Source organism: Carcharodon carcharias, chromosome 31 (genome assembly GCF_017639515.1).
Source record: "Carcharodon carcharias isolate sCarCar2 chromosome 31, sCarCar2.pri, whole genome shotgun sequence".
NCBI lineage: Eukaryota > Metazoa > Chordata > Chondrichthyes > Lamniformes > Lamnidae > Carcharodon > Carcharodon carcharias.
Genome location: NC_054497.1, coordinates 6,338,200 through 6,353,425, shown reverse-complemented (window position 1 = coordinate 6,353,425; position 15,226 = coordinate 6,338,200). Strand labels below are relative to the sequence as shown.

At 48.4% G+C, this 15,226-nt stretch overlaps 1 protein-coding gene across 1 annotated transcript in view; it reads left to right on the top strand.

Moving 5' to 3' along the window:
• Window positions 1-203: 203 nt before the first annotated feature.
• The window catches only part of LOC121271732 (paired box protein Pax-6-like), a 29,920-nt gene continuing 14,897 nt past the window's right edge, over window positions 204-15,226 (top strand). Inside the window, exons 1-3 of the mRNA XM_041177935.1 lie at window positions 204-342; window positions 1,610-1,768; window positions 14,323-14,405. Coding sequence (XP_041033869.1) covers window positions 228-342; window positions 1,610-1,768; window positions 14,323-14,405 — 357 coding nt within the window. The 5' untranslated portion in view covers window positions 204-227. The remainder of the gene's footprint in view (window positions 343-1,609; window positions 1,769-14,322; window positions 14,406-15,226) is intronic.

Here is a 15,226-nt window from a genome sequence, read left to right as displayed (position 1 = left end):
AACTGTATATAAACCACCTGAAATCTTTGATTAGATACCAGCTTCTAACTTACACCTGGATATCCGTTATTCTATATATAAACCATCCAAACCTGTTGATTATATTTCAGCCTGTTGTGTTCAGAATGCACTGATGAGACTGGTGCTAGATTGCCTTGTTTCCCGTTTTCTTTCAGGTTCTGTCTGCAAGCGGAGCCTTGCGCACCCTGGCCACCGAGGAGCATCCAATGGGAGCTGATGGGATGTACGACAAGCTACGGATGCTGAATGTCCAGACAGGGAGCTGGGGGGGGAGGCCAGGCTGGTACCAGGGAAGCTCGGTACCAGGGCAAGGGAGTACAGGTAACCCAGATGGCACATTGTTTGAGAGCATCTGTTTTATAGACAAGAATGCATCTTACTTCGATGTTGGTGCTTCCCTGCCTCCAGTGGCTCAGTGGGTAGTACATATGCCTCTGATCTGAAAGGTTGTTGATGTAAGTCTTACTCCAGATACTTAAGCGCAAAAATCTAGGCTGACACACCAGCACAATACAGAGGGAGGTACTGTCTTTTAGAGAAGATCTTAAACCAAGGCTCTGTGATAGGTGCTATGTAAATGCAAGGCTTTCTTTTAGATCTGATTATTTTCCTTGACTCACAGTGAACAAGGCCACAGGAGGCTTGCTAACCAATAGAATATAGATAGGTAATTAGCTATAGTCCATGAGGGACCCTATGCATCTTCCTTTATTAGAAGATAAAATTGGTTAGCTAGGAGGTCTTGAGGTGCAGTTGTAGTGTCCCCGCCTTTGAGCCAAGGGCTCCAGGACTTGATGGCCAAGAAAGGTGTGACCAGAACGTGGCCAGACATGTTGGATATCAACTTGTATATCTTTCCAATATATGGAAGTAGCAGGTGGTAAAAGCAGGAGAGATTCCTGGTCAGCCATGTGTTGGAAAGAACATTGGAGCCTGTCCCATCACCATCCATAGCTCTTGGGGTGGGTGGGAAGCTGATTGGCTGAACATGATTGGTGTTCTGGCTGGGGTGGATCCAGGACCTGCCCCCTTGCCCTGCGTGTGGTGGAGGTTGCAGTGCTATGGGTTGTACCTGCCCTCAGGCAGAGAACTGAAGAAGAATTGGTTATATAGCTTGAGGGGCACCACTCCTCATTGAGCATGGGGCAGGTGATGAAACAGGTCCCAAGTCTACCTCGGTATTAAACCTGTGCTGTGGGTGTTATTCGGGACCACACTCTAGCCAACAGAACTAAGCAGCCCCTACTTATTCTTTGATCACGAGTGTTACTTTGTCGGTGATGGTCACCCAGCCATTGTTTTCAGCTCACTATGATCTCTGAATTGTTCGGGGGAAGAAAGGAGCAGTTGAGCAGAAAATGTTGGAAATACCCCAATTTGTTTGCTTTTGGACCATGCTCCGCTTTTCGGGTGTCAGAGAAATGCATTCGATGTTCAGTTATTGGCCCTGCGTTCCCTGGGCTCTGCCCCATTTTGGTCTCAAGGTCAATATATTATAAATGAGCCATTTTGCTGATCCTGAGGGCTGTGTGAGCTTTGTGATGTAATGAGACTGCTTTTTTGTCCTTTTTTTTTAATTCCCAAACAGACAGCTGCCAGCAGCTGGAGGTCAGAGGTGAAAATGGCAGTGGGGTTAATGTAAATGGAGATGATTCTGACGAGTCCCAGATTCGCCTGCAGCTGAAGAGGAAGCTCCAGCGCAACCGCACGTCCTTCACACAGGATCAGATCGAGGCATTGGAAAAAGGTATTGCCAACCTAAGTATGAATGATGGCTGGGAAACTCCTTGGAGCTGCTCTGGCACTCTCAACTTCACCATAACTTTATTGGAAGCACAACAGATGGGGCTGGAGACCCTGCGCAAAATTCCCCCCAAGCTTTCAAAGTCATAATGATAGATGTTTGCTTTGTCCCTACTTTAAACTCTTTTTCTTGTTTTTCTCTTCTTTCTCCTTCCCTTCCTGCTCACTGTTTTTCTCCTATCTGCGTTCCTGCTGTCTAATCTGTAACTGCATTCCTCGATCTCTCTCTCTCGTTCCCTGTCTCACATCTACCTTGCTCTTGTAAACATTCAGTGCTTTAGGGCTGCCAACCATGATTAAATGTACACCTGGAGGTTTCATCACATAAGTTGCCCCCACACTCCAGCCATTAGTCGGCCAACACATTCATCCTTGTGACTTCCTATGTCAACTGGAAAGCAAAAAGACTCATTACCCAATTGGATGATGCTTGACTATCAGCCATACAGCTGCCCCCCCCAAGTTTCAATATTTTTGTATCTGGCAAAGAAAAATGTTCAAAGAAAATGACAGGAAAAAAAATCTTTTTTAATGTCCCTATGATTTTTCTGCCTGCAGCAGCTCTCCGAATGAACCTAGTGCCATTCCCCCGACTTCTCCCTGCACATTCTTCCTTTTCAGATAATAATCCAATTCCCTCTTGAAAGCCTCGATTGAACCTGCCTCCCCCCACACTCTCAGGCAGTGCATTCCAGATCACAACCACTCAGTGTGAAAACATTTCCCCTCATGTCTCCATTGCTTCTTTTGCCAAATAATTTTAAATCTGTGCCCTCTCCTCCTCGATCCCTCCACCAATGGGAACAGTTTCTCCCTCTTTAGCCTGTCCAGACCCTCATGATCTCGAGTATCTTGATCAAATCTCCTCTCCGCCTTCTCTTCTGTTAGGAAAACAGTCCCAACTTCTCCAATCTGAAATTGAGACAGAATAACACAGTGACCTGCAACCAATTTCGGAACTGCAGTCAAACGTTCTTCTCCGGCCCTTCAAAGACAACTAGGAACTCCAGAGACCCCAACCCATTGGTTATTACTGAAATTACTATGCTTGTTTTGCCCAGTGTTAGCTTATCGCTCCAGCCTGTGAGTTCCCAACCTGCCAGGAATGCCCTGCAGTCTTTGGGAATTAAAGATGAATTTCCTGGACATTGATGCGAGCAAATCCAGGAGGAAGATTATTGGGGCAATAAACAAAGGTCATTTAAAAAGTCTTTGAACACCTTTGTTTATTGGTTATAAAAAATATTGGGGGAATAAAGGCTGTTTGACTAGATGGGAGGGTTGGAGGTAGGAGGCCATGGTGATGAAACCATCAGAAATACTTTACACTGGAGTTGGCAGCACTCATTGAATCAGACTCAGAGTAAAGCCTCCTATTGGCTGACCAGCACTGCATGTTTGGATTTGGGCTGCAGGTAATTGGCTACCCCCCACCTCCCCATCCACTCAGCAGGTTACACGTTCATCTTGACCTGATGCTCAATTAGTAGTGCTATCCCTGAGTCATAAAATTCTGAGGTGAAGTTCCCATTCCAGGACTTGAGCATAAAAACCATTACTGATGCACCAGTGCAGTACTGAGGGTGTGCCACACTGTTTGAAGTGCCACCTTTTGGATGTGACATGAGAGGAAGGTCCAGAATCGACTGGGTGAAGAAGAGGTGTCGGGGGTGGGGGTGGGGTGAGGTTGGGTGGGTGGGGTGAGGGGTGGTGGGGGGATGGCGGGGAGGGGGAAATGAAGGCAGCCGGGGGGATGAGGTTGTATGGGGGAAATGAAGGTGTCAGGGGGTGAGGTTGGGAGGGGAGAGGGAGTATGGTGGGGAGGAGGGGGTAACAGGGGAAAAGATGGCAACTGGGGAGATAGGTGTATGGGGGGTGGGGGGAAGGTGTAAGGGAAGGAGTTCGGAGGGGGGAAGGTGTGCAGGGAGGGGAAGGAGTCCAGGGGGAGGAAGGATTGCGGAGAAGGGAGGGAGTCCGGGGGAGGAAGGAATGTGGGGAAGGGAGGGAGTCCGGGGGAGGAAGGTGTGTGGAGAAGGGAGGGAGTCCGGGGGAGGAAGGAGTGCCACCCTTTGGATGAGACATGAGAATGAGGCCTGACCTGCATTCTCTGCTGGGTGTAAGAGATCCTGTTTTGAAGAAGAGCAGGCGAGCAGGGGAGTTGTCCTTGATGTCCTGGCCAATACTTATGCCTGAATCATCAGATTGACTGGTCATTATCATATTGTTGCCTTGGGGGAGTTTGCTGAGTTCAAAATTGGCTGTGTGTTTCCTGAATTGCGACAGTGACTACACTTCAAAAAGTATTACTGAAAAAAGAGACGTTTTATCAAAGCTTTTCATCTTGCACTCATCAGGACAATCGCAAGAATATCAGTGTCAGGGGAATCAGTATAAAGTTGTTGCTTCCCCTGATATTGCTATTCTTGCAATTGTCCTGATGAGTGTAAGACGAAAAGCTTCAACAAGACGTCTTTATTCAGCAATGCTCAAATTCTGAAAGCCCAAACGACTACTTCAAAAAGTACTTCACTGGCTGTAAAGCACTTTGAGATGGTTGTGAAAAGTGCCATAGAAATGCAAGTCTTTCTTTTCTTTTATTTGATCATCCTGTCATGGAGACATTTCCATCAGCTCTTGCTGGCTTTTAATATGGAGTAGACCCCAGAGAGCAGAGAGCTGTATCTTCAGGAGAGGAGGGGAAGGGAGTGGCGATCAGTTGGGGAAAATGAATCACTCTCTTGAGTTTGAAGAATGACCATACTGTCTTGAGGTGGGAATGTTGGGAATGCAACATGTATATTTGCATAATACTGGAGTGAGGTGATTAACCGGAGATCACTCTGGTGGGGATTTTCCATGGCCCATTGGCATCGGGCATGTTTGGTGGCGTGAACAGACAATATGGCAAGAAGGCCAAAAATCGATTTCACGACGCGTGAAACCAGTTTGCAATCATCAGCTATGCCCTCCAGTGGTGGGCCACGATCCCCGTCTTCGGACATTAGGAACCTCATCGTAATACATCAGCATATCATTATAAGGCCAGCCGGCCAGACTCTTCCCCCCACCCCCGCTGGATCGTCCGCCCACGTTGGCAAGAAAGTACGTCAGTGCAGAACAGGCCTTAACAACCGTGATGTGCAAAAGTCAGGAGTTACCACCAGGGCCTTGCTCACATCGCGGACATCGAGGAGCAGAAGATGCTGGAGCCCGACAGCAATGGGATCCTGGAGGAACGTCCATGGCATGCTGGGTGGATTCTCATGGGACTGGCTCTGCTGCCAAGCAGCTCACGGAAGTTGGAAAGTCACCATTGATGCTCACAATGGATGATGATTGAGGGGGCGGGAGAGGAAGGTCCAGGATCGACCTGGAGAGGAAGAGGTGTCGAAGGTGGGGGCTAGGTTGGGAGGGGGGAATGAAGGTTTCGGTGGGGGAGGGGTGAGGTTGGGAGGGGGGGAGATGAAGGCATTGGGGGGGTGAGGTTGTGGGGGGAATGAAGGTGTTGGGGGGTGAGGTTGGGAGGGGGAACAAAGGTGTTGGGGAGGTGAGGTTGGGAGGAGGGAATGAAGGTGTCGGGGGGTGGTGAGATTGGGATGGGTGAGGCAGACTGGTGAGGAAGAGGGAGTAACTGGGGAGAAGATGGCAACTGGGGAGATAGGTGTACAAGGGACTGGTGGAAGGTGTAAGGGAAGGAGGTCGGAGGGGGGAAGGAGTACAGAGAGAGGAAGAAGTCCGGGAGGAGGAAGGTCTGTGGAGAAGGGAGGGAGTCTGGAGGGGAGGAAGAAGTGTGGATGGGGAGGGAGTAAGGGTGGAGGAAGAAGTAAGGATGGAGGTAGGAGTCGGGAACTGGGAAGTAGTAAAGTTGGAGGACGAAGTGCTTCTGAGAAAGTCAGGAAGGGGGAGGGACCAAGCTGGGGTGGGGGTGTGTGGGGGGGATTGGGAGGGCTAAGAGGGGGAAGGGCTTCCAGGAGGGGACGGGGTTCCGGGGTGGGGGGGAGGGGTCTGGATGGGGAGATGTCCAGGTGAACGTGCGAGGGAGGGGCCTGCCGGGTCCATGACTGCCTCTTGGGGAGTGAACTGAGGGTGGACATGGTATGAGGGAATGGTGAGAATGACCAAGGGCAGAGCGAGGCGATAGGGTGAGAGGACAAAGTTTTGACGTAGCGGTAGAAGGGACGGCAAGGGTGGTGGTGGGGATTCAGAGGCAGACACTGAGCCTTGGGGGTGTGGAGGAAGAGGTCGTGAATATGGAGGTGGGATTTTCAGGAAGGAAGGTGATGTGCACGTTCACCTGGACATCTCCAAAGGAAAAGTGTTGTGGCTGGTAGATCACGGAGGTGGAAGGTGATGTCGGAGGGGATCAACTGTGATGGGGGAAAAGAAATTGGTGACTGGCAGAGGGGAAAAGATGGGGGAGCACATGAAAAAATGAATCCAGACCATGCTGTCCAAATCGAAAGTGAAACGACAGTCATGGTGGGCGAGGTCAGGTGCTGCATGGGAGTGTGATCAGTGGGTGGGCGGAGATACAGGTCAGCTCAGATGGACAACTGAAAGTGAACCCCAGCAGGCAGCATTCAAAATGCTCAGGACATTGAGGTGAGTGTGATACGTGAAGGGTCTGCGTGTGTGGGAGAGTGTTTGCACAAGGCTCCAGAAAGTCCTGGCACACACACACTTCCCCCTCCAGAATCACTCGTTGGCCTCTGTAGTGACAGAGGATGAGGTTGAGGGGTCGCAGGCAAAGGGGGCTCGGAGGGAGAGGACAGCCTCAGAGTCCTGAGTGGATGACCCAGGGGTGTCCAGCTGCTGCTTCTCCTCCCTTCGGGTGTCCCGGCCTGACCCCTTGAGGGGAAGGAGCACCTGAAGGGACATCAAGGTGGCCCCGTTTCCCTCTCTTATTGTCACTGCAGGAACTCACCCAAGGCTCCTGCGATGGAGTGCACACATCTCCACGTTCTGCTGGACCAGGGTCTCCATTGCGCCCACCGTCCTCCCCATGGAGACCTTCATACACACACAGGTGGGCACCATTTCATCAGAGGTCAGCCGGACACACCCCTTCAACTCATGTGCCACTCTGCTGAGGGCTCCCAGCAACTCTGCGTGATGTTCCCATGCCTTCTGCTGACTCTCCAGGATGAGTTGGAAGGCTGAATCCAGAGGCTTGTCACCTGACTCGCCCCTCACAGATGCCTGATCCCCAGCAGTGCTCCAGGTGCTGGGGAGCTCGCACAAACCTGCCTCCTGCTGCTGCCGTGGATATGTGTCTGTGCTGTGACCACCAGATTGTGAACCTGAGCTCTAGATCTGAGCTCCACCGAGATGTATGTCTCTGCACTGGTGCAGGGTGTGGGTAAGCACTGACTTCCAGGCTGCTTAGTTCCAGCCCTTCAATGGAGGGGGTGTTCTCTTGGCTGGAGGTGAGGACGCTGAGGGTGTCAGTCACTTGGCAGAGCTCCCTGTGAACCAAAGAAGAGATAAGTAGGGCATAGCAGAGTCAAAAGCAGGAGAGAGAGCACTCACATTTGAATTGAGAGAGAGATGATATGGTGCAGGATCCTTACGAGGATGTTCACCACTGACCTCGCTGTCACCGCAGGCACAGTCCACATCTTCACCAGTCAGTGCGATGGCACACTGCTCAGTGAGTGAGGGGCCTAATGTGGGCCACTCCATCCCCAGTCTGGGACCTCTTCCTGCTGATGTGAGTAGGCTTTTCCTACATGAAAACAGATGGAGAGAATCCGAGCAAGACACAGGGCACTGCGTGGAATGTTTATGTGGTGAGTGGAGCCATGGACAGGATGAGGACGTGAGCTTGAGAGGGTATGAGCCTCAAGGAGATGTGAGGGTATGTCAGATAGTGGTGTTGTCCCTTGAAGTGTGAGATCCCTGTGGATGTGTGATGGGTTTGTGAGTGTGTGAGTTGAGAGTGATGAGAAGAGTGAATTACCCTGGTGGATCAGATGAGACCATTCACCCTGTAGCAGCACAGGATGGCTGTCTTCTTTTGCAGGGTATTGGCGCTGCCCACCGCCTCCCAAGCCGGATTAGGGAGGTTGCTGCCCATCCTGTGGCCAGAGTGGGGGTAGAGAATGACACGGCGAGTCCCCACTGCATCCAAAAGGTGCTGGAGGGACATGCCATTGAGCCTGGGGGCTGCAGTCTTTTTGCCTTTCGGGGCCATCCTGTCTTCTTTGCAGTAGTTGTGGGTTGGAAGCGCTGAGAGGTGTGCGTGTGGCTGGACTTTAAATATGGCGCCCGGCGTGATGAAGCAGCGAGGTGATGGTGTGGCGGGCGAATGAGAGCCCACCCACCATGGAAACAGCGTGTTTCCCAGGACTGCATAATTAATGCGGCAGGTTCCGGATGATACTGTGTGAAAAGCCGCCGTTACAGCCAGTGCGTAAAACGTTGTTTTACCCGCCCGCTTCCGCACTTAGTGCTAATCTAGTTCGCCCTACGCCAACAGACCAATATTGGATTGTATAATCTAATGCTTTTAAACACAGCGCTAACTCATAGAAATCGCTGACTGGTCAGAGTGTGCCTATGGCATCACTATTTTAGCCACATGGATTAGTTTTAATAGAAAACACCTTACACACAATGAGATAAGCATTTTTCACATGTTTATCTGCTTAACAAACATCTATTGCCCACCAGTAGCTAAGGGGTAGTGTTGCAGCCCCAATAATCAATAAAGTACTCACTCAATCTGCTTTAAATCTCACCATTTCACCAATAAATGCACAAAAATTTAAAACTCACATATTATAGTTTTTGAGTAATTTGAGGCATGACATATGGTAAGTGCAGTGTGATGGGGAGAAGGTGACTCTGGGAGTTTTGCTCACCTCATGTCTGGTTCTGTTATAGACTCATTGAGAGAGATTGATCAATGTGATTAATCACAACTCCATTATCATTGCATCATGTAACCAGCAGAATGGCAGAAGATGAACTAACTTTTTCAAATTCTATGGGATGGGGCATTATTGTTCACGGGATGTGGGCAATTTTTTTTATTCATTTAGAGGATGTGGGCATTGCTGGCTGGGCATCTCTAATTGCCATTGAGAAGGTGGTGGTTAGCTGCCTTCTTGAACTGTTGCAGTCCATGTGGCGCAGATACACCCACTGTGCTGTTAGAGAGGGAGCTCCAGGATTTTGACCCAGCGACAGTGAAGGTTGATCCAACAGAGGGTGCTGGTGAGAAGTGACTGAAACATTCTGGGAGAAGTCACGCAGCCACTGCAACTCTGGAGGGAATCGAGGAGAAGGACTCTTGCACTCAACAGGAGGAAGCGTATCCAACAGAGGGCGCTGGTGAGAAGTGACTGAAGCATTCTGGGAGAAGTCACCGCAGGCACCGCGACTCAGGAGGGAATCAAGGAGAAGGACTCTTGCACTCAACAGGAGGAAAAGCATCCAACAGAGGGCGCTGGTGAGAAGTGACTGAAGCATTCTGGGAGAAGTCACCGCAGCCACCGCAACTCAGGAGGGAATCGAGGAAAAGGACTCTTGCACCCACCAGGAGGAAGAGCATCTAACAGAGGGCGCTGGTGAGAAGTGACTGAAGCGTTCTGGGAGAAGTCACTGCAGACACTGACTCAGGAGGGAATTGAGGAGGACCCACTGTCAAAGAACAGAATAGCCCCAAATGCTACATTGCTGTAGTGTTTCCATCCCTCCCTCCTCCTCAAACCTAAAATAAAAGAGCGAGAGGAAGAGGCAGTGCCTTCAGGAGTGCACCAGACCTGTGAGGGACACTCTTCTGAAAGTGGATTTTAAAGAAAAACCAGCTGATTGGTGAATAAATCCTGGGAGCAGACTCGGAGGGAGGAGCACCAGAGCAGTGACCTCGGGGCACAGAGTATGTGAAGCCAAAACTGAAAAAGTGACATCACAGGAAAGCTGTGACCTGATTGGTTGGGAGGAAATCAGCACCAAATTTGAAAAAAAAACTTGCAAAGCTAATTAATAAATTAATTATCTAGGTCGAGATGGCTGGGCAGGTGAAGTGCTGTAGCTGTATGATGTGGGAGCTGGCAGATCCCATTGCAAACCGCAGTGACCACATCTGCAGCAAGTGTTGGTTGCTGGAGGAACTCCAGCTCAGAATTGATGAGCTGGAATCCAAGCTCCAGATGCTGCAGCACATCTGGGAGTGGGAGAGTTACCTGGACGCTTTGTTTCAGGAGGTGGTCACACCCGGTAGATGAAGTACCTCAAGTTCGGTCAGTGGTCAGGGTCAGCAGGGTGTGACTGTAAGTGAGGCAGGTAGAGGGATCCTGTGTTCAGGTATGAGGTGTGTGGATGAGGAACAGGGCTGTAGGGAGGATGAGCCAGCTGACCACTGCACCATGGCACAGGAGGCCATTCAAGAGGGGGGAGCAAAAAGACAAGTGGTAGTTGTAGGGGATTCTATAATTAGGGGAATTGATAGCATCCTTTGTAAGCAGGATTGAGAATCCCGCATAGTATGTTGCCTGCCCAGTGCCAGGGTAAGGGGCATCTCTGACTGGCTTGAAAGGATATTGGAGAGGGAGGAGGATGATCCAGTTGTTGTGGTCCACATCGGGACAAATAACATAGGTAAGACTAGGAAAGAGGACCTGTTTGGGGATTATCAGGAACTAGGAACTAAATTAAAGAACAGGCCCTCAAGGGTTATAATCTCCGGATTACTACCCGAGCCACGTGCAACTTGGCATAGGGAGGCGAGATTAAGGGAAGTAAACACATGGCTAAAGGAGTGGTGCGGGAAAGAGGGATTCCATTTCGTGGGGCACTGGCATCAGTATTGGAACAGGAGGGATCTGTACCATTGGGACGGTCTCCACCTGAACCAATCTGGGACCAATGTTCTAGTGAAAAGGATAAATAGGGTGGTCAACAGGACTTTAAACTAGAAAGTGGGGGGGAAGGGAAGAGTAAAACTCCAAGAAGTATGACTAATGGGAAACAAAGCAACAGGTTAGCGTGTGGGGGGGGTGGAATCAACTTCATGGAAAATTATGAAAAAACTGAAAAGAAAGGAGAGCCCAGGAGAGGCTATTAAAGTCTCCAAAACACAAAATAGGACAGAGTGTTTGGAAAGAGCTAGGAATCTAACTTCAAGCACATCAGATAAAGGGACGACAATGAGAAAGGGGACGGGAAATACAGGAATGAAGGTGTTGTATCTGAATGCACGCAGTATACAAAATAAGGTAAATGAGCTTGTGGCGCAGATTGAAATTGGCAGGTATGATGTGGTGGACATCACAGAGACATGGCTGCAACGGGATCAGGACGGGGAGCTAAATATCCAAGGATATACATCCTATTGAAAAGATAGGCAGGTTGGCAGAGGGGGTGGGGTTGCTTTGTTAGTAAGAAATGAAAAATCGATAACAAGAAATGATGTAGGGTCAGATGATATAGAATCTGTGGGGGTAGAGTTGAGGAACCGCAAAGGTTAAAAAACCATAATGGGAGTTATGTACAGGCCTCTGAACAGTAGTCAGGATGTGGGGCACAAGATATACCAGGAGATGGAAAAGGTGTGTAAGAAAGGCAAGGTTACAGTGATCATGTGGGATTTCAATATGCAGGTAGACTGGGAAAATCAGGTTGGTAGTGGATCCCAAGAAAAGGAATTTGTGGAATGTCTATGAGATGGCTTTTTGGAGCAGTTTGTGGTGGACCCCACTAGGGAACAGGCAATTCTAGATTTAGTGATGTGAAATGAGGCAGATTTGATAAGGGAGCTTAAGGTAAAGGAACCCTTAGGAGGAAGTGACCATAATATGATAGAATTTACCCTGCAATTTGAGAGGAAAAAGCTGGAATCAGATGTAACGGTATTACAGTTGAATAAAGGCAACTACAGAGGCATGAGGGAGGAGCTGGCCAGAATTGACTGGGAGATGAGCCTAGCAGGAAAGACAGTGGAACAGCAATGGCAGGAGTTTCTGGGAGTAATTTGGGAGACACAGCAAAAATTCATCCCTAGGAAGAAGAAGCATACTAAAGGGAGGACGAGGCAACCATGGCTGACAAGGGAAGTCAGGGACAGCATAAAAGCTAAAGAGAAAGTATACAATGTGGCGAAGAGCAGTGGGAAACCAGGGGATTGGGAAGCCTACAAAGACCAACAGAGGACAACTAAAAAAGAAATGAGGAGGGAGAAAATTAAATATGAGGGTAAACTAGCCAGTAATATAAAAGAAGATTGCAAGAGTTTTTTTAGATATATAAAGGGTAAGAGAGAGGCAAAAGTGGATATTGGGCCGCTGGAAAATGACGCTGGAGAAGTAATAGTGGGGAACAAAGAAATGGCATGGAAGTGCATGGTAAAATCGGGCAAAATCAGCATGGTTTCATCAAGGGAGGTCATGCCTGACAAACCTGTTAGAATTCTTTGAGGAGGTAACGAGTAGGTTAGACAAAGGAGAGCCAATGGATGTTATCTACTTGGACTTCCAGAAGGCCTTTAACAAGGTGCCGCACAGGAGGCTGCTCAGTAAGATAAGAGCCCATGGTGTTAGAGGCAAGGTATTAGCATGGATAGAAGATTGGCTGTCTGGCAGGAGGCAGAGAGTGGGGATAAGGGAGTCCTTCTCAGGATGGCGGCTGGTGACTAGTGAAGTTCCTCAGGGGTCAGTGTTGGGACCACAACTTTTCACTTTATACATTAATGATCTAGATGAAGGAACTGAGGGCATTCTGGCTAAGTTTACAGATGATACAAAGATAGGTGGAGGGACAGGTAGTATTGAGGAGGTGGGGAGGCTGCAGAAGGATTTGGACAGGTTAGGAGAATGGGCAAAGAAGTGGCAGATGGAATACAACATGGGGAAGTGTGAGGTCATGCATTTTGGTAGGAAGAATAGAGGCATAGACTATTCTTTAAATGGGGAGAGAATTCAGAAATATGGAGTGCAAAGACACTTGGGAGTCCTAGTCCAGGATTCTCTTAAGGTTAACTTGCAGGTTGAGTCGGTAGTTAGGAAGGCAAATGCAATGTTGGCATTTATTTCGAGAGGACTAGAATATAAAAGCAAGAATGTGCTACTGAGGCTTTATAAGGCTCTGGTCAAACCACATTTAGAATATTGTGAGCAATTTTGGGCCCCATATCTCAGGAAGGATGTGCTGGCCCTGGAGAGGATCCAGATGAGTTTCACGAGAACGATCCCAGGATTGAAAGGCTTAACATATGAGGAACGTTTGAGGACTCTTGGGTCTATACTCGATGGAGTTTAGAAGGATGAGGGGGCAACTGATTGAAACTTACAGATTACTGAAAGGCCTGGATAGAGTGGAGGTGGGGAAGATGTTTCCATTAGTAGGAGAGACTAGGACCCGAGGGCTCAGCCTCAGAGTAAAGGGAAGACCTTTTAGAACAGAGATGAGGAGAAACTTCTTTAGCCAGAGAATCTATGGAATTCATTGCCACAGAAGGCTGTGGAGGCCAGGTCATTGAGTGTATTTAAGACCGAGATAGATAGGTTCTTGATTGGTAAGTGGATCAAAGGTTACGGGGAGAAGGCGGGAGAATAGGTTTGAGAAACTTATCAGCCATGATTGAATGGCGGAGCAGACTCAATGGGCCGAATGGCCTAATTCCTGCTCCTATGTCTTATGGTCTTATAGAACGGTGATATATTTCCAAGTCAGGTGAGTGTCTTGGAGGGGAACTTCCAGGTGGTGGTGTTCCCATGTGTCTGCTGCCCTTGTCCTTCTAGATGGTAGGGGTTGTGGGTTTGGAAGGTGCTGCCTCAGAAGCCTTGGTGAGTTTCTGCAGTGCATCTTATCGATGCATCACTGGCAAGGCCAGCATTTGTTACCTATCCATAACTGCCCCTTGAATTGAATGGCTCGCTAGGCCATTGCAGAGATGAGTTAAGAGTCAATGACATCTGGAGTCACATGGTTAAGGATGGCAGATCATTTCCTAAGGGCAATAGTGAACCAGATGGGCTTTTATAATAAGCAGTGATAACTGTCATGGTTATCTTAGATCACAGATTTATTAACTGAATTGAAGTTTCATTAGCTGCTGTGGTGGGATATGAACCCATGCACCCAGAGCATTTGCCTGGGCCTCCAGATTATTAGTCCAGTGACATTACCTCGACAACACTGTTTCCCCCTTGGAGCTCTAACGAAAGGTCATTGACCTGAAATATTAACTCTGTTTTTTTCTCCACAGATACTGCCGGACCTGACCAGAATTTCCAACATTTTCTGTTTTTATTTCAGATTTTGTAGCATTGGCAGCACTTTGCTTTTGTAAATAGACCTTGGTCTTCTTTCACCTGTCAATGTCTATGTTCCTAGAACATATCGGGATGGTATGATGAGAGAGCTTGGGCAGTAAAGGGATGAGTTTCCCTAGGTTGATTGACCTTTTCTCATTTTTCACTTTCCTTAATATAATAGAGTTTCAACATTCCAGCCATGCATATTTTAAAATCTACTTTTCATATTTTTCTTTGAAAGAATTTGAACGCACTCACTATCCAGATGTCTTTGCCAGAGAAAGGCTAGCAGCTAAAATCGACCTCCCTGAAGCCAGAATACAGGTAACTGGAAAAATGTTGAATCTGTGTTGGTATGAGACACAGTAAGTAACTCAAGCTTTCTACTACAGTCTAGGGCCCAATGAAAGGAGGCTTTTTATAGATCCTGATTATGAGGAACTAAGTATGTTCTGGTGGTTGGGCTTAATACACATTAGAGTGGACAGAGCCAATTATCTCTACATTTGACCAGTGTTGTACAGATCAATGTTTAGCTGTTAAAGGATGTTGTCTTTCAGTTCTCTGCCCAATGGCAGGTCCAACCCACAGCCGTGCCTTTTACCATGGGTAGGGCAAGGCTGCAGAACATGAATCCATCCCAGCCAGTGTTAATAGGATCCAAACTGGTTGATGAAGTAGAAACCAGGACACAGAGCTTTTCTTTACTGAGAGAGTTTATTGACTTGTTCAGTCTCACAGCTGTCCTCCCACTCAATCTGGTGTCCCACCCATCCCCTATTTATATGTGCTCAAAGGCAATTATTACCCGCCACCTGTTTCTCTCAACCTTAACAATGTAATTGACATGACATTAGCAAACCTCAACAATGTAATTGACAAGACATTAACAACTGGACTGGGGATCGAACCCTATGCTGTTAGTACCAATCTGAGCCACACCGTCTGTCCAGCCAACTGGCCCCTCAAGGAGTCCAAGTTGCCATGGCATCATGCACTTCTACATGCCCGCTGCAGTATAGCGCTGTGAATAGTGATGAGCTATGAATAGTGATTTTCCATCACATGACTGACTGGGAATCTCCCCAGCTCTTACCCTCTGCCTTTGGCATGTGTTGGAAGGATTTGCAGGTTGATACTCAACA